The 20,230-nt window shown below is 44.8% G+C and overlaps 1 protein-coding gene across 1 annotated transcript in view; it reads right to left on the reverse strand.

Annotated features, from left to right (window-relative positions):
• iglon5 (IgLON family member 5) overlaps positions 1-20,230 on the reverse strand; it is a 45,769-nt gene that overhangs the window by 12,896 nt on the left and 12,643 nt on the right. Inside the window, exons 3-4 of the mRNA XM_038992670.1 lie at positions 15,671-15,903; positions 7,734-7,853 (exon numbers count right to left, since the gene is read on the reverse strand). Of these exons, the coding sequence (XP_038848598.1) occupies positions 7,734-7,853; positions 15,671-15,903 (353 nt within the window). The remainder of the gene's footprint in view (positions 1-7,733; positions 7,854-15,670; positions 15,904-20,230) is intronic.

Genomic DNA, 20,230 nt, shown 5'->3' on the forward strand with positions numbered 1-20,230 from the left:
CTCCCCTAGACTTTGTGCTGGTGCGCCCGGTGTTCGCACCTTATGGGGGGGGTTATGTCACGTTCCTGACCTATTTATGTTAGTTTGGTATGTGTGTTAGTTGGTCAGGACGTGAGGTTGGGTGGGCATTCTATGTTTTCTGTTTCTGTGTTGGTTTTGGGTAGCCTGGTATGGCTCTTAATTAGAGGCAGGTGTTTGGCGTTCCTCTAATTAAGAGTCATATTTAGGTAGGCGTTGTCACAGTGTTCGTTGTGGGTGATTGTCTTCCGTGTCTGTGTCTGTACACCACGCGGGACTGTTTACGGTTTGTTCGGTTTGTGTAGTCTATGTTTTCCTATTCGTGCGTTCTTCTTGTTTTATGTAAGTTCGTCGTTTAGGTCTGTCTACACCGTTTGTTGTTTTGTTAGTTTAGTCAAGTTCGTGTTTTCATTAATAAAATATGTCATTTCACTACGCTGCGCCTTGGTTCCCTCAATACTCCTCCTCTTCAGATGAAGAGGAGGAGGACTGCCGTTACAAAACCTCAACTACATCTCGTAATGAATAATGTGGAAATTGAGCAAGTAGAGGTGACTAAACTGCTTGGAGTAAACCTGGATTGTAAACTGTCAAAACATATTGATACAACAGTAGCTAAGGCTGCTCTGCCTTCTTAACATCACTATCAACAAGGCAGGTCCTACAGGCCCTAGTTTTGTCGCACCTGGACTACTGTTCAGTAGTGTGGTCAGGTGCCACAAAGAGGGATTTAGGAAAACTGCAGTTGGCTCAGAACAGGGCAGAACGTCTGGCCCTTAAAAGTACACGGAGAGCTAACATTAATGACATGCATATTAATCTCTCATGGCTCAAAGTGGAAGAGAGATTGACTTCATCACTACTTGTTTTTGTAAGAGGTGTTGACAAGCTAAATGTACTGAGCTGTCTGTTTAAATTACTTGCACAAAGCGTGGACACCCATGCATACCCCACAAGACATGCCACCAGAGGTCTCTTCACAGTACCCAAGTCTAGAACAGACTATGGGAGGCGCACAGTACAACATAGAGCCATGACTACATGGAACTCTATTCCAAATCAGGTAACTAATGCACGCTGTAGAATCAGATTTAAAAAACAGGTAGAAATACACCTTATGGAACAACGGGGACTGTGAAGAGACACACACAAAGGTACAAACACATGCATACGCATACATTGTGATATTGTTGTATGGTGGTATTAAACATTTTGTATTGTAGATATGTAGTGGTGTAATAATGTTATATGATATACTGTTTTATCTTTTGTTGTATATGTAATGTAAGTACTTTAATATGTTTGGACCCCAGGAAGTGTAAGTAATCGGGATCCCTAATACAAATACCTCTTCAAACTAAGGGCAACCATGGCATCCATGACAGAGAGGGAGAAGCGTTCATCCATGTACATGGGTAAGAGAGTCTAGCTAGCTACATTTTCAGATATATACAGTACCAGTCAAAAGTTTGGACACACCTACTCATTCAAGGGTTTTTCTTTATTTTTACTATTTTCTACATTGTAAAATAATAATGAATACATCAAAACTATGAAATAACACATATGGAATCATGTAGTAACCAACAAAGTGTTAAACAAATTCTTCAAAGTTGCCACCCTTTGCCTTGATGACAGCTTTGCAAACTCTTGGCATTCTCTCAACCAGCTTCACCTGGAATGCTTTTCCAACAGTCTTGAAGGAGTTTCCATATATGCTGAGCACTTGTTGGCTGCTTTTCCTTCACTCTGCGGTCCAACTCATCCCAAACCATCTCAATTGGGTTGAGGTTGGGTGATTGTGGAGGCCAGGTCATCTGATGCAGCACTCTATCACTCTCCTTATTGGTCAAATAGCCCTTACACAGCCTGGAGGTGTGTTGGGTCATTGTCCTGTTGAAAAATAAATGGTAGTCCCACTAAGCGCAAACGAGATGGGATGGCGTATCGCTGCCGAATGCTGTGGTAGCCATGCTTGTTAAGTGTGCCTTGAATTCTAAATAAATCCCTGACTGTGTCACCAGCAAAGCAACCCCACACCTCCTCCTCCATGCTTCACGGTGTGAACCACACATGCAGAGATCATCCGTTCACCTACTCTGCGTCTCACAAAGACATGGCGGTTGGAACCAAAAATCTCAAATTTGGACTCATCAGACCAAAGACATTTTCCGGATTGACTGACCTTCATGTCTTAAAGTAATGACGGACTGTCATTTCCCTTTGCTTATTTGAGCTGTTCTTGACATAATATGGAGTTAGTCTTTTACCAAATAGGGCTATCTTCTGTGTACCACCACTAGCTTGTCACAACACAACTGGCTCAAACGCATTAAGAAGGAAAGAAATTCCACAAATTAACTTTTAACAAGGCACACCTGTTAATTGAAATGCATTCGAGGTGACTACCTCATGAAGCTGGTTGAGAGAATGTGCAAAGCTGTCATCAAGGCAGATCGTGGTTACTTTGAAGAATCTCAAATATAAAATATACACATTTTTGCTTACTACATGATTCCATATGTGTTATTTCACATTTTTGCTTACTACATGATTCCATATGTGTTATTTCATTCCCATTGTTCCTCAACTGTAGTGTATGATATACCATTTGCTTGCTCTGAGTTTCTACAGAATTTCAAATGTTGCTACTTAAGACCGAATCGAGCCGGTTGGTCACAAATGGATCACAATATTTAATTTTCAACTTTGGGTAGAAAACCAATAGCTTTTGCTCATGATGAGATGAAAATGGTGTGGTGGCAGCAGCAGGAACAGTGGGAAAAACTTGGTACCTTCACAATCATTTATGGTAAAGAATGCAAGCGACTTCATTGGGAAATAAAACCATCAACAGATTCACAAAGGTTGAAGAAGCAATACCACAAGCAGCAGTTCCATACTACTTGTCAGACAGAGAGCTGATACTGTATACTGTTTGTTGGGGTGGGATTGGTGTCTGTGGTCTGTGAGTGACTGTTGATAATTTTATTGGATTCCTCATGTCTTACTCATTGTCAGAAATAATTATGGTCCAAATTGAATGTTAGGTACTATATTTATTGGAAATTACATGAATACTATAAATTTAAATGGCCAATTTGGGTGTAATCAATTAGCTTAATTCCTCAGAGATCAAATGATATTCCTTCCATTTGGTGCCTAATAAACACGACCCAGGTGTAGAATAAAGTTGCTCTAGATGCTGATTTATGGTCAGTTTTTTTTTTTTGCCAGGTGTGGATTGGAGGAGGTGGAAGCTGATCCTAGATCTGTGTTGGAGTACCTGTATGTCCGTGAGCAGCAAATACTGACGCTAGGGACTGAGGCTTGACAATAATGTTACATCCCTACTTCACAAAGCCTCGACAGAAATAAATAGGTATTTATTTTTAAACGTTGGCCACACCAAACTCGACAGGGGTAACAGTGTGTGCGTCACTATGCAGTAAGAACAATATGGAGCTGTTATGTGGTGTTTGACAAAACTCCCTAGTACACTGACAAGCGAATTTGTCGCTCACTTTGGCACCCCTCGTTTTCCTATGGCAACGTGACGGCAAAAGTCTTTACTGAGTCAAAGAGACCGGCAGGCTAGAATATATTGGCTTTATCCATGTAAGGGAATGGATGCTCCACACAGCTAGATGTCTCTGGCAGCCTCCAAGCTCCAACACCATTAAGCTTTTCTCTAATTTTGCCCATTAAAGAAGTCAGGCTGTGGAACACGACATAATACATCATCTGTCTGCTAACAAGGAAATCCACAGCTTAAATTGCTGCTCAGTTATCAGAACAACACATTTTAAAAAGCCAGCCAGTCAGCGGACCACTGGCCTACACACACACACACACACACACACACACACACACACACACACACACACACACACACACACACACACACACACACACACACACACACACACACACACACACACACACACACACAGTGTTGTCGAGTAAACCCCCCCCCAGCCCCCCCACAAACACACATGTGCCTAAACCCGCGTAACAATTGACGCAAGACACACTAAACGGTACCAATAATTCCTGTAAGAGATTAGCGCGGAGGTTCCAATTGAAGATTATACTGGGGGATTATTAGCTGCTGCTACTGAGCTGGAGATGATTATCTGCAGCTGCTGCAGTGGCGGTACAGCCTGCCGCCCGCCACCCTGTAGCGAGTAGTGGCAGCGGTGGCGAGACGCGTTGGGGGTTTACAGCAATGTTATTCACTCATAACATTAGCCTAATACATTTGGCTCCCCTGTGACATCCCCGCCGACGCTGGCTGAGCACCCAACTCTGCCCCCGGGGAAGAAGGGAAGGCAAGGAAAGGGAAAGAAGCCAGAGATCCAAATCGCTGAGACACAACCAGGGGTGCAGAAGACATGTTTAAAGAGACAGAAAGTGAACGAGATCCAAATCGCTGAGACACAACCAGGGCTGCAGAAGACATGTTTAAAGATACAGAAAGTGAACGAGTGGTCGAAATCAAAATAAAGAGAAAGGGAAGTCCGGTCGGGGTATTTCATGTTCACTTTTGTGGCTATTCCATTCTCAGCAGCTGTGTGATGTAATGTGTCAGTACACAGCGTCCTCCCTACCCCTCCCTTCATTCCCTGCCTCCCTCTGACTTATCTCTGAACGTTCCTCCACAGGGAGGTCATATCAGGGAATCAGTCCTCCAGTGAATTCTCATTGCACTGCAGCTCCATCAGACGCTTACACAGACACTACTGGAAGAAGACCTAGGGCTGCGTCAGAATTTGTGATAATTTTTTACATTTGATCTTTATTTCACTAGGCAAGTCAGTTAAGAACAAATTCTTATTTACAATGACGGCCTACCAAAAGGCGAAAGGTCTCCTAAACAGTTCCCTTTTCCCTCTTTAATGCATTAATTTGACCAGGACCCAAGAGGACTCCCCTAGGGCTCTGATTAAAAGTAGTGCACTATATAAAATAGGGGGTGCTTATATTTGTCCTGTTTCACACATGTACAAGTTTGTAACCAGTACAAGTATGAAATGGAAATGTGTTTTCTGCTTATCCCACTCCCCCTGAGAGTGGGGTCATGGCCAGGGATCAGCCATTATTGACAGCGACCCTGGAGCAATTAGGGTTAAGTGCCTTGCTCAAGGGCAGATTGACAATTTTTTTCACCTAGTTGGCTTGGGGATTCGAACCAGCACTCTTTTAGTTACTGGACCAATGATCTAACCGCTAGGCTACCTGCCGACATACAGTAACTGAAAGGTTGCGTGTTTGAATCACGAGCCGACTAAGTGAAACAAATCTGCCCATCTGCTCTTGAGCAAGGCATTCCTTCTCTCTCTCTCTCTCTCTCTCTCTCTCTCTCTCTCTCTCTCTCTCTCTCTCTCTCTCTCTCTCTCTCTCTCTCTCTCTCTCTCTCTCTCTCTCTCTCTCTCTCTCTCTCTCTCTCTCTCTCTCTCTCTCTCTCTCTCTCTCTCTCTCTCTCTCTCTCTCTCTCTCTCTCTCTCTCTCTCTCTCTCTCTCTCTCTTCCTCCTTTCTAGAAGCCGTCTATAATATATTAGGCCAGTCTCTTTAAACATGTCTTCTGCAGCCCTGGTTGTGTCTCAGCGATTTGGATCTCTGGCTTCTTTCCCTTCCCTTGCTTTCCCTTCTTCCCCGGGGGCGGAGTTGGGTGCTCAGCCAGCGTCGACGGAGATGTGTGGGGGTGCCATTTCAGACACAGCCCTGGACTCCCACCACCAACCAAACACTTAGATTAGACCTGAGGGGAAAAGAGGAAGCCAGACGGATGGTTGAAAGGAAAGAGGTCAAAGTTTAGATCTGCCCTGCAGTGAAACTGTAGTCCATTTCCCTATAGCACGTTGACACTTTATGAGCCTTTGAGTTCTATTGCAGTGGAGTGTATCTGTAGCAGAGGTGGTCTGGTTCTTTCTAGCTCTATCAGCGGTAGTCGAGCATCTGTCAGACATTGTTTGTTTGACTGAGACCATAGTGAATGGAGTCTGATGCGATGGAGTGGGTGGGCCAGAGAGCATCGATGTGGCGTGGTGTTTGGCAAGTGAGGAGTGTGTGAGTGAGGGCATTTGTCTGTGTTAATATATGTGTGTGTGTATGTGTGTGTGTGTGCGCGTCTTGTCTAATGGATGGGATGTCCAATGATAAGAGCTTGATGTCTCAGATTTAATGGGGGTTCAGGTGATGTCTGTGAAAGAGTGTGAATGGGAGATGGAGATGGTATCAGTGAGATACAAAGTGGGCAGGAGCAGTACTAGGAGCAGTGTGTGCATGTCACAGACTCACTGTGGTACACATCTGGGATGTATTCATTAGGCATCCATTGGAAGAAAATAGACTGTCACAGGAAGGGACTACCTGTTGTTTTCTGTTGCAAAACATTTTCAAACTATTTCTGTTGCCAGCACTAATGAATAAGGGCCCTGGTGACCATGGGAATGATGGCACCACGGTCCCAATGTACCAGGTGCAGAGGATTGTCTTCAAGTTGTGTGTCTCTACACCTACGTAGGGGTCCCGCTGTGATCTATCCCCCAATGCAGTGTCTGAATAGAGTGACAGGTGCATGGTGGATTGTCTTGAAAGTGTGTGTCCCGACTCCCTACTCCCAGGCGGGATACCCCGCTACCACTTTGTCTCCCACCCACTGCAGTGTCTGAATAGAGGGACAGGTATCTCGCAGCTTCTCACTGTTTCTCTAGGCTTTTCTTTCCCCTCCCTCTCTCCTCCCCACCACCACTCCCCCAGCAGCCCATGGCTTCGCTGCAGTGACTCCCACAGAATAACAATGCTGCCCTATCTCACAATCCACACTGAAGGGGTGTGTGTGAGGGAACGAGGGTGGGGGAGTATACTGCTGACAAGGAAGAAATGCTGTAGGTCTGCAGACAAGCACAGCAAGTGGCTGTAATGTACTTTAAGGGTGTGTGTGTGTTATCAGGCCATAGAGAGGAGATGGAGCAGGACTCTCAGCTACTTCCAAGCTGTTGCACCCCCAGTAGGTCACTGTAACACAGTGTAACACCGTGCTAAACCTATCTAACGCCTAGCAGGGTAACTTCAACATGCTCAACACATTCTATGAGATGCATCAACATGAAATAAATCATTTAAAATCTTACCATCGATGGTGGCAGACATGGTATTAGGATAGGAATCATTTCACAAACAAATCTAAATGGATATGAATTAGCTTGTTAGACGTTTTATCACGACCACCCTCAAAACCAATGTGATTTATTTGGATGATGATGGAAGACATAAATAGTGTTCTAATGACAAACATCATTATTAGCATTGTTGCCATGGTAAAGGCGGCGACAGTGAGGATGGTGACAGATGCTGATGATTGTGGCTGGCACGCGTTATTTGTGGATAATTATGTGTGATGTGTGTGGGTGTGTGATGTGTATGAGAGGGAACTAGCAGCCACAGCCTGGGTGTGATGGAAATGGCAACAAGGGCAGATGACAGAGACAGGAGACAGTGGACATGGGACAAATAAAGGGACTGGGACAGAAGGTTGGGGACTATGACAGGAAACAAGGACAGAAACAAGGGACTGGGAACAGGGACTAGTTAGTATAGACTACGACAGCGGACAGAGGACAGGAGACAGAGACTGGGAAAGGGACGGGCAACTGGGAGAGGAGACATGAGGACTGGGTACTACGACAGGAGACAGGGACGGGCGTCTTACATTTGTTCTCCTTCCAGGTGACAGTGGGTTCAGGTCGTCCCACCGCCAGACAGAAGAGGTATACGTTGCCCCCCTCGTTCACTGACACATCTTGGGAGATGTTGACGATTCTGGCTGGCACTGCAAGACGAAAGAGTTGGGTTTTATTGACAGTCATGACTTGACAAAAAATAGAAACTAGACCTAAGCTGCCCTCCCCACACTGTTTGCACTACCAAAAACAAGATATAAAACTCAAGTGTCAAGAATAAAAGTAAGGGGTTACCAAAATAACAATACTACCAATGACAAACACGGATTCTCTGACTACTATTATAACAAGACAAAGCTATAGAATGTTCTTCACTTTGGTGTTGAATGTAGGGATGGAAAACATCACTCAAGGTCTAGAAGTTTCTGTCTTTGGCAGTTGCCTTGTTTTTTTCTTTTCACAGCATGGCCACCGTCAAATGCTGTTTTGTTCTAAATTGCCATTCCAGTGCAGGCACTATGCATATAGTTAGAAGATAACTAGATGGCCCTTGAATTTAAATGGCCCATTATTGTTGCTTTTAATGAGCTTGGCCATGAGGCTGTTTTTCTGTGAAGCATCTAACTACAGGATCCCATTTTTAACTCTCTGGCCAGGCGAAAATACTCTCGTGATAAAGCAAAGATTGGAGCCATCGCTAACCCACCATGCCATCACTTTTTGATGCACTGACTCTGGGGTGTAATTATTTTGTGTGATATCGCGGCTTAGACTGAAATGTGAGGCGACTTGGAAACTAGGGAAACATGGTCATCTGTGTGCCCGTTTGCCCTGCGGATAAATGCCTCTCCTTGGCGCCTGCACTATGTGAACAGTCTGTTGGAGAGCGGCTGGCTTAGCCTTCACACACACACACACACACACACACACACACACACACACACACACACACACACACACACACACACACACACACACACACACACACACACACACACACACACACACACACACTAGACTGCTGAAACTTTCCCAGCTTGCTCTCTCTCTCTCCATCTCCGCAGCAGCATCGTGTGTGTGTGTGTGTGTGTGTGTGTCAAATCAAATCAAATCAAATAAAATTTTATTTGTCACATACACATGGTTAGCAGATGTTAATGCGAGTGTAGCGAAATGCTTGTGCTTCTAGTTCCGACAATGCAGTAATAACCAACAAGTAATCTAACCTAACAATTCCACAACTACTACCTTATACACACAAGTGTAAAGGGATAAAGAATATGTACATAAAGATATATGAATGAGTGATGGTACAGAACGGCATAGGCAAGATGCAGTAGATGGTATAGAGTACAGTATATACATATGAGATGAGTAATGTAGGGTATGTAAACATAAAGTGGCATAGTTTAAAGTGGCTAGTGATACATGTATTACATAAAGATGGCAAGATGCAGTAGATGATATAGAGTACAGTATATACATATACATATGAGATGAGTAATGTAGGGTATGTAAACATTATATTAAGTGGCATTGTTTAAAGTGGCTAGTGGTACATTTTTACATAATTTCCATCAATTCCCATTATTAAAGTGGCTGGAGTTGAGTCAGTATGTTGGCAGCGGCCGCTAAATGTTAGTGGTGGCTGTTTAACAGTCTGATGGCCTTGAGATAGAAGCTGTTTTTCAGTCTCTCGGTCCCTGCTTTGATGCACCTGTACTGACCTCGCCTTCTGGATGATAGCGGGGTGAACAGGCAGTGGCTTGGGTGGTTGTTGTCCTTGATGATCTTTATGGCCTTCCTGTGACATCGGGTGGTGTAGGTGTCCTGGAGGGCAGGTAGTTTGCCCCCGGTGATGCGTTGTGCAGACCTCACTACCCTCTGGAGAGCCTTACGGTTGTGGGCGGAGCAGTTGCCGTACCAGGCGGTGATACAGCCCGACAGGATGCTCTCGATTGTGCATCTGTAGAAGTTTGTGAGTGCTTTTGGTGACAAGCCGAATTTCTTCAGCCTCCTGAGGTTGAAGAGGCGCTGCTGCGCCTTCTTCACAACGCTGTCTGTGTGGGTGGACCAATTCAGTTTGTCCGTGATGTGTACACCGAGGAACTTAAAACTTTACACCTTCTCCACTACTGACCCGTCGATGTGGATAGGGGGGTGCTCCCTCTGCTGTTTCCTGAAGTCCACAATCATCTCCTTTGTTTTGTTGACGTTGAATGTGAGGTTATTTTCCTGACACCACACTCCGAGGGCCCTCACCTCCTCCCTGTAGGCCGTCTTGTCGTTGTTGGTAATCAAGCCTACCACTGTAGTGTCATCCGCAAACTTGATGATTGAGTTGGAGGCGTGCATGGCCCCGCAGTCGTGGGTGAACAGGGAGTACAGGAGAGGGCTCAGAACGCACCCTTGTGGGGCCCCAGTGTTGAGGATCAGCGGGGTGGAGATGTTGTTACCTACCCTCACCACCTGGGGGCGGCCCGTCAGGAAGTCCAGGACCCAGTTGCACAGGGCGGGGTCGAGACCCAGGGTCTCGAGCTTGATGACGAGTTTGGAGGGTACTATGGTGTTAAATGCTGAGCTGTAGTCGATGAACAGCATTCTCACATAGGTATTCCTCTTGTCCAGATGGGTTAGGGCAGTGTGCAGTGTGGTTGCGATTGCGTCGTCTGTGGACCTATTGGGTCGGTAAGCAAATTGGAGTGGGTCTAGGGTGTCCAGTAGGGTGGAGGTGATATGGTCCTTGACTAGTCTCTCAAAGCACTTCATGATGACGGAAGTGAGTGCTACGGGGCGGTAGTCGTTTAGCTCAGTTACCTTAGCTTTCTTGGGAACAGGAACAATGGTTGCCCTCTTGAAGCATGTGGGAACAGCAGACTGGGATAAGGATTGATTGAATATGTCCGTAAACACACCAGCCAGCTGGTCTGCGCATGCTCTGAGGACGCGGCTGGGAATGCCGTCTGGGCCTGCAGCCTTGCGAGGGTTAACACGTTTAAATGTTTTACTCACCTCGGCTGCAGTGAAGGAGAGCCCACAGGTTTTGGTAGCGGGCCGTGTCAGTGGCACTGTATTGTCCTCAAAGCGAGCAAAAAAGTTATTAAGCCTGTCTGGGAGCAAGACGTCCTGGTCCGCGACGGGGCTGGTTTTCTTTTTGTAATCCGTGATTGACTGTAGACCCTGCCACATACCTCTTGTGTCTGAGCTGTTGAATTGCGACTCTATTTTGTCTCTCTACTGGGACTTAGCTAGTTTGATTGCCTTGCGGAGAGAATAGCTACACTGTTTGTATTCGGTCATGTTTCCGGTCACCTTGCCCTGGTTAAAAGCAGTGGTTCGCTCTTTCAGTTTCACGCGAATGCTGCCGTCAATCCACGGTTTCTGGTTTGGGAATGTTTTAATCGTTGCTGTGGGTACGACATCGTCAATGCACTTTCTAATGAACTCGCTCACCGAATCAGCATATTCGTCAATGTTGTTGTTGGACGCAATGCGGAACATATTCCAATCCGCGTGATCGAAGCAGTCTTGAAGCGTGGAATCAGATTGGTCGGACCAGCGTTGAACAGACCTGAGCGAGGGAGCTTGTTGTTTTAGTTTCTGTTTGTAGGCTGGAAGCAACAAAATGGAGTCGTGGTCAGCTTTTCCGAAAGGAGGGCGGGGGAGGGCCTTATATGCGTCGCGGAAGTTAGTATAACAATGATCCAAGGTTTTACCAGCCCTGGTAGCACAATCGATATGCTGATAGAATTTAGGGAGTTTTGTTTTCAGATTGGCCTTGTTAAAATCCCCAGCTACGATGAATGCAGCCTCAGGGTGTGTGGTTTCCAGTTTACAAAGAGTCAGATAAAGTTCGTTCAGGGCCATCGATGTGTCTGCTTGGGGGGGAATATATACGGCTGTGATTATAATCGAAGAGAATTCCCTTGGTAGATAATGCGGTCGACATTTGATTGTGAGGAGTTCTAGATCAGGTGAACAGAATGACTTGAGTTCCTGTATGTTGTTATGATCACACCACGTCTCGTTAATCATAAGGCATACCCCCCCGCCCCTCTTCTTACCAGAAAGATGTATGTTTCTGTCGGCGCGATGCGTGAAGAAACCAGCTGGCTGCACCGACTCCGTTAGCGTCTCTTGAGTTAGCCATGTTTCCGTGAAGCAGAGAACGTTACAATCTCTGATGTCTCTCTGGAATGTTACCCTTGCTCGGATTTCATCAACCTTATTGTCAAGAGACTGGACATTGGCGAGTAGTATGCTAGGGAGTGGAGCGTGATGAGCCCGTCTCCGAAGCCTGACCAGGAGACCGCTACGTTTGCCCCTTTTACGGCGTCGCATAGGGTCGCCGGCTGGGATCAGATCCATTGTATTGGGTGGAAGGCAAAACACTGGATCCGTTTCGGGAAAGTCATATTCCTGGTTGGAACGATGGTGAGTTGACGTTGCTCTTATATTCAGTAGTTCCTCCCGACTGTATGTAATGAAACCTAAGATTACCTGGGGTACCAATGTAAGGAATAACACATAAAAAAACAAAATACTGCATATTTTCCAAGGAACGCGAAGCGAGGCGGCCATCTTGGTCGGCGCCGGAAGTAGTGTGTGTGTGTGTGTGTATTGGCCAGTTGATATATACTAATGTTTTTCATTTTTATTCCACCAGTCTTGTATTATTGCAATATGCTAGTACACAAGGTACAATATACATAACAATTGACACATGCAGGGAGAAAAGGTCTGCAATCCATCAGCCGAGCAGCCGGGCGCCAATAAATCACGTCACTCAGGATCAGTCAAACTCTCACTCACTCCACCGTTGCCTTGACGATAGGCCCAGATCTGGTCCTGCATTGTCAATTATTCAGTCAGGCACTTGGACAGCCCCCTGTATAACCGCCCATATGGTCTTACCAACTTACCCCAGGATCTACCCACCCCTCTCAGTTCTGAGGTAAACTTGCATCAGTGCTAATGTATTGGCTCGAGGCACAGTTGCTAAGGACTCAGTTGGCTGCTTTCTTTGCTCAATCCAAGGCTCCATCCACTGCACAACACTAACAAAGGCCTTGGGTCACTTTACATTTTTTTTGTAAAGTAAAAGTAAAGTTGTGTTTACAATTGCTGGACTAAAACCTGGAGGGGAATAAATAATCCCGTAAATAAAGTGGTACATGCCCATTACAGAACCAAGTACAATATGTGCTGTAAACACATTAAAATATAGCAATTAAAGGGCTAATACACCTAAATATGTGTTTACTTACCCTGTAAACAGCCTTTGGACAAAGAGATAGATACATTTTTTGTTTTTCCCTGGCTGCTGTCACCAAATCATAACTCACTAGCTTTTCTTGTCCAAAAACCAAGTCCATATCCCCCAAATTAGCATGATTTACAGTTTTTTTCAATTGTTTAAGCACAATTTTGAAAACAGGGCCCGGTTTGTCAAAACACTACACACAATTAGCACAACCCTACACCACAGTAGCACAACACTTCAGATCATTTGCAAAATGGAACACTTTTGTCAAAACTATACACGACTTCATAAAAATGATATTTTGTTACCATACGAAACACACACATTTCATATGACTTCAATCTTTTTGAACCAGTTACACACTGCTGTTGCTAACCTAAAACACTTTTAGCAAGTCTAATTGTCAGTGATTAGAGTACTGTAAATGAAGTACACAGAGAAAGTGCAACTATACAAACACTACAGAAGACCAATGCTGCAGACTGAGGAAAATATCATTTATTTCTCTCCATATACCCAAATCAGTCAACATGTCTACATGGAGAATCGCAACAAAACATGTCCCAGTTTTCATGCTACTACAGTAGTGTGCATAACACTGTTAGCTCAGCAAACAGACAAACGTACAATACTGTATCCAGTACAGGTTACAATTACAGTAAATTACAACAACAACAAACATAAAAAATAATCAGAAAAAAACTGACAATATTGTACAGAAAATACTACAGTAAACAAACTATACATTATCTCTTCGCCTAGCTGGATCTGGCCAGAGAATTTCATCAACATCACAAGCAATATCGTCATTAGCAAGACAACGTGCATGTCGAATCCATCCTTGCACAGCTGCGGCGTCGACTTGGTCACAGGCGTCCTCCATGGCCTGAATGAGGGGTACCTGAGCCTGGGGCTGGAGATCGTAAACCTTCCACCGCCATGCAGAGAAAAACTCTTCGATAGGGTTTAGAAACGGAGAGTATGGTGGAAGGTATAGTACTGTCAACTGTGGATGGTGTTGAAACCAGTTCTGGACCAAAGCAGAGCGGTGGAATGACACATTGTCCCAGATGACCGTGTATTGCATCTGGTGCATTTCATTACCTGCTGTGACGATGTGGAGCAATCGGTCCAAAAATGCGAGAATGTGAGGTGTGTTGTAAGGGCCCATTTTGGCATGACGGAGGACAATCCCATGCTGTGAAATGGCAGCGCAAAGGGTAATGTTACCCCCACGTTGCCCTGGGACATTGATTATAGCCCTGTGGCCAATGATATTTCTGCCTCTCCTTCTTGCTTTTGTGAGGTTGAACCCTGGCTCATCAATATATATGAATTCATGCCGGATTTCCTCAGCATTCATCTGCAAAACTCCCTGAAATACAGTGAAAGACAAGATTGTGTAGTTCAGGATAGGTCTAGTATACAGTCAATGTAAAGAAGTCATGTGTGCAGTATGCAACATCACAGTGCTAAAGTGAACAATACAAACCTCCACATACTCATGCCGCAGCCGTTTGACCCTCTCTGAATTCCGCTCAAAAGGCACTCGATAAAGTTGTTTAATTTCAACCTGATGTCTTTTCAGGATGCGTGCCAGTGTTGACTGAGAGACCTGATGGACATTATTGAAAATGGCATGGTCACCGATAATGTTGGCTTGTAGTTCTCTGAGCCTGATAGCATTATTGGCCAAAACCATGTTTATTATCTCTCTCTCTTGTTCTTGCGTGAATATGGGCCCCCTTCCTCCTTGTCGTTCCCGACCCTCAATCCTGTGTAGAGAATAATACATGTAACTTACTGTATAATGTCACAGGAAGGGGTATCACAAGTGCTGATATGGTGCATACAATAAGCGGCTGATTACTGTAACTGTAGACAGATCTTCTTTTACCTGTTTTCCTGTCGAAAAGTCCTTATGACAGATGCCACTGTATATCTGCTAAGATTTGGCTGAACTCTCAGTCCAGCCTCCCTCAGCGTCAATCCGTGGTTCACAACATGGTCCACTAGTGTTGCACAAATGTCATTTGATAAGTTTGGTCCTCTTCTTCTTTGTGCACGTTCTCCTCCTGCTTCAGGTCTTCCTTGACCTCTGGCTCGGCCTCTGCCTCTTCCTCTTCCTCTACCTCCTTCTCCTCCTCTGTGTACTCCTCCTCTCACCCTCACTCTTCTTCTGACTCCTTCCATTTTGGTTGAAGGCAGGTGAACCTACCTGCTGCATTTTTATAGTGCTTAAACCTGATTGGTGTGTCTACAATTTAGCTATCATGTGTTTGTGCACCTGATGGCTGTGTTTAACAGATTGGCTCATAGGTGTGGTAATTTGACAGTCAGTGCTTTGGAATTGCAAGGAAGTGACATCATTATATACTTCTGTGTCTGATGTATACAAGTGTGTTTAGTGTTTTGCAAATCACTGTGTGTAATGTTTTGTAAATAGTGTGAAGCTGACAATGTGCTTACAGTTGTGCAAATCTAGCCTTGTGTTTTGCTCCTTGAGTGTAAGGTTTTGCTAATTGTGGGAAAAGTTACATTTTAGTGTGTAAGCAATCGTAAAAAACTGTAAATATCCTTTGACGAATTCACTGATATACGCAACCAATGTCAGACACTTTGGGATGATTTGGGCTTGAGATTTAAAACACTGTTTTATTCTACCCCATCTTTCCCCCCACCTAGATGTCCCCAGGGACTCACCTTGGACGATGAGGAAGACATGGGCTATGCGGGGCTTGTTGCTGGCCTGGAAGCTGCAGGTGTACAGCCCCTCGTCAGCCACCTCCACTCTCTCTATCTGGATGGAGAAGTCACTAGTGTTACTGTTGACCAGCGACACCCGTCTGTCCAGCGACCACTTGTCTGTCCCTGCAAACAGGATGTTTGAGCGGTTCAACCACGCCTTGTGGGTCACCTCCTCGTCGATTTTACACCTTGGAGATCGAGGGGGAGAAAACAGAGGATAAGACAAGACCCAGATAATTTAGTAATAATCATTTATTTAACTTGCATAGTGCTTTTCATTACAGAAAATAATCTGAAAGCAAAACAAATTTAAATTTTGATGGTAGAGATGGATATTGAATGTCTCTATTTGGCATGGGAAGAAAGGCTGGGAGTTGAGGCAGTTTGGATTGGAAAGACAGTGTAACTTCAGCGGAGGGAGGGGGCATCGATAGAATAGCCAGAGAGAAACAAAGACAGTCTGACAAACAGGCGCTTCATCAGTGCACCACATCTGCTTTCCTCCATAGGACCCGCTCCTCCGTAAGTACTGGTCCTCCATTGCCTGGGTGATGCCACAGCTGCTGAAAAGTGCACGAAAAGCCACCACATCTTGGCAGTGGTTAAGAACAGTCCCTGAGCTTCTTATGCCATCTCTGGACACAACATCCAGTACTTGTTGTTATTCTTCCCGACAGATGAAACAATAAAGCCAGGGCTGCATTATTGGAATCCGAACAGCCAGTTAGCTTGCTAACTATAAGACAAAAATATGACTTTTCATCACAATTCTGCAACTCTGAGAGTCAAGACAACAATATGTAAGTGATCAACACTCACAGCAGTCAAACCCCAAAATAGTAATACAAAAATGCACCAAAAAAAAGTACAATATTTACAGAGATTGGCTTGATGGGCACTTCTTACGTACCATACGGTTAAGCTGCTCCCACAACAGCTCAATAGGGTTGAGATCCGGTGACTGTGCTGGCCACTCCAATATAGACAGAATACCAGCTGACTGCTTCTTCCCTAAATAGTTATTGCATAGTTTGGAGCTGTGCTTTGGGTCATTGTCCTGTTGTAGGAGGAAATTGGCTCCAATTAAGCGCTGTCCACAAGGTACGGCATGGCGTTGCAAAATTTAGTCATAGCCTTCCTTCTTCAAGATTCATTTTACCCTGTACAAATCTCTCACTTTACCACCACCAAAGCACCTCCAGACCATCACATTGCCCCCACCATGCTTGACAGATGGCATCAAGCACTCCTCTAGCAGCTTTACATTTTTTCTGTGTCTCAGGAATGTTCTTCTTTGTGATCCGAACACCTCAAACTTAGATTCGTCTGTCCATAACACTTTTTTCCAATCTTCCTCTGTCCAGTGTCTGTGTTCTTTTGCCCATCTTAATCTTTTATTTTTATTGGCCAGTCTGAGATATGGCTTTTTCTTAGCAACTCTGCCTAGAAGGCCAGCATCCCGAAGGTAGCCTCTTCACTGTTGACGTTGAGACTGGTGTTTTGCGGGTACTATTTAATGAAGCTGCCAGTTGAGGACTTGTGAGGCGCCTGTTTCTCAAACTAGACACTCTAATCTACTTGTCCTCTTGCTCAGTTGTGCACCGGGGCCTCCCACTCCTCTTTCTATTCTGGTTAGAGCCAGTTTGCGCTGTTCTGTGAAGGGAGTAGTATGCAGCGTTGTACAAGATCGTCAGTTTCTTGGCAATTTCTCGCATGGAATAGCCTTCATTTCTCAGAACAAGAATAGACTGATGAGTTTCAGAAGAAAGTTATTTGATTCTGGCCATTTTGAGCCTGTAATCGAACCCACAAATGCTGATGCTTCAGATACTCAACTAGTCTAAAGAAGGCCAGTTTTATTGCTTCTTTAATCAGAGCAGCATTTTTCAGCTGTGCTAACATAATTGGAAAAGCGTTTTCTAATCATCAATTAGACTTTTAAAATGATAAACTTGGATTAGCTAACACAACGTGCCATTGGAACACATGAGTGATGGTTGCTATAATGGGCCTCTGTACGCCTATTTAGATATTCCATAAAAAATCTGCCGTTTCCAGCTACAATGGTCATTTACAACATTAACAATGTCTACACTGTATTTCTGATCAATTTTATGTCATTTTAATGGACAAAAAATTTGATTTTCTTTCAAAAACTAGGACATTTCTAAGTGACCCCAAACTTTTGAACGGTAGTGTACATACTGTATATTGAGGTGAGTCTGTATGTGCTTATGTATGAACAAAGATAACATATACATTTTTGAGGAGGAGCAGAAGTGAACCCTGGAACCCCAAAGAACTTCCGATGCGTTTGAAAACAACAGCTTTTCCGTTGCGGCTGTAAACGGCTAGCTAGACAAGCTAGCTAACTTAGTGTAGTTGTTTTCTCAAGGTCAAAATTACGACCGGGGACAACAAGACAGTCGTGAAGAGCGCACGACAAAACCAAATCCCCCCTCAGGAGACTGAAAAGATTTGGCATGGGTCCTCAGATCCTCAAAAGGTTCTACAGCTGCACCATCGAGAGCATCATGACTGATTTCATCACTGCCTGGTATGGCAACTGCTCGGCCTCCGACCGCAAGGCACTACAGAGGGTAATGCGTACGACCCAGTACATCACTGGGGCTAAGCTTCCTGCCATCCAGGACCTCTATACCAGGCAGTGTCAGAGGCCCTAAAAATTGTCAAAGACTCCAGCCACCCTAGTCATAGACTGTTCTCTCTGCTACCGTACAGCAAGGAGGTACCGGAGCGCCAAGTCTAGGTACAAGAGGCTTCTAATCAGCATCTAGCCCAAGCCATAAGACTCCTGAACATCTAATCAAATGGTTACCCAGACTATTTGCATTGCCCACCCCCCCACCCCCTCTTTTACGCCGCTGCTAGTTTCTGTTATTATTTAAGCATAGTCACTTGTAAAGGGTTTAAACACTGTTTCCCATGCTTGTTCAATAACCCACAATTAATGACCATGCACATGTGGAACAGTTGTGAAGACACTAACAGCTTACAGATGGTAGGCAATTAAGGTCACAGTTGTGAAAACTTAGGACACTAAAGAGGCCTTTCTACTGACTCTGAAAAACACCAAAAGAAAGATGCCCAGGGTCCCTGCTCATCTGCGTGAACGTGCCTTAGGCATGCTGCAAGGAGGCATGAGGACTGCAGATGTGGCCAGTGCAATAAATTGCAATGTCCGTACTGTGAGACGCCTAAGACAGCACTACAGGGAGACAGCTGATCGTCCTCGCAGTGGCAGACCATGTGTAACACCTGCACAGGATCGGAACATCCAAACAACACACCTGCGGGACAGGTACAGGATGGCAACAACAACTGCCCGAGTTACACCAGGAACGCACAATCCCTCCATCAGTGCTCAGACTGTCCGCAATAGGCTGAGAGAGGCTGGACTGAGGGCGTGTAGGCCTGTTGCCCATAGGCAACAACGTCGCCTATGGGCACAAACCCACCGTCGCTGGACCAGACAGGGCTGGCAAAAAGTGCTCTTCACTGACGAGTCGCCGTTTTGTCTCACCAGGGGTGATGGTCGGATTTGCGTTTATCATCGAAGGAATGAGCGTTACAACGAGGCCTGTACTCTGGATCGGGATCGATTTTGAGGTCGAGGGTCCGTCATGGTCTGGGGCGGTGTGTCACAGCATCATCGGATTGTGCTTGTTGTCATTGCAGGCAATCTCAACGCTGTGCGTTACAGGGAAGACATCCTTCTCCCTCATATTGTACCCTTCCTGCAGACTCATCCTTACATGACCCTCCAGCATGACAATTCCACCAGCCATACTGCTCGTTCTGTGTGTGATTTTTCAATTATGTTCTGATTAAAGTTTTTGTTGGAAAGGGTTAACACTGAAGAGAAAAAAAGATCCAATCAGGATTTTTTTTGTGGTCTCTGTGGAAATCAAGCTAGCTAAGTCAACCATTGGCTAGGCCATCAAAAGCTAGACAGAAGGCATCTGCCATTCAACTGGATTAGGGCAACATTTCGGAGTGACAGTGCAATCAACCAATCACATTTAGACTTGAGACCGGGTGGGACCGATTTTACGAAAAAATAAAAAGATTTCTGCCTTCTCAAAGGCCAACAGGTCACTGCGCAATAACTAACAGTAGTTTTCCCACAGACTAGTTAGCTATCTTTTGTTGTAGGCTAGTTTGCAGCGGCTGCAGCAAATGTTATCAAGTAGGAAGTTGTTGCTAATTTGTTAGCTTCTCCCTTTTCAAGAATAACTTTCAACAACAAGTTAACTTTTTACTGCAGTGGGCTAAATCAGGGTCACACAGAGTGATTCTTGGTAGTCTTAAACAAATCTACCTTCAAACAAAAGTATACACCTCACACACAAGGTTATGGGCTTAAAAAAAGACACCTGTACCATGTCAGATATTTTTTTGTTTGTTAGCATCCCAATATTGCACTTTATATACATCACAGACGACTGAAATATAACACAACCGTTTGACATAGAAACACAGGATTTTCGTCTT

Source organism: Salvelinus namaycush, chromosome 5 (genome assembly GCF_016432855.1).
Source record: "Salvelinus namaycush isolate Seneca chromosome 5, SaNama_1.0, whole genome shotgun sequence".
In the NCBI taxonomy this organism is placed as follows: domain Eukaryota; kingdom Metazoa; phylum Chordata; class Actinopteri; order Salmoniformes; family Salmonidae; genus Salvelinus; species Salvelinus namaycush.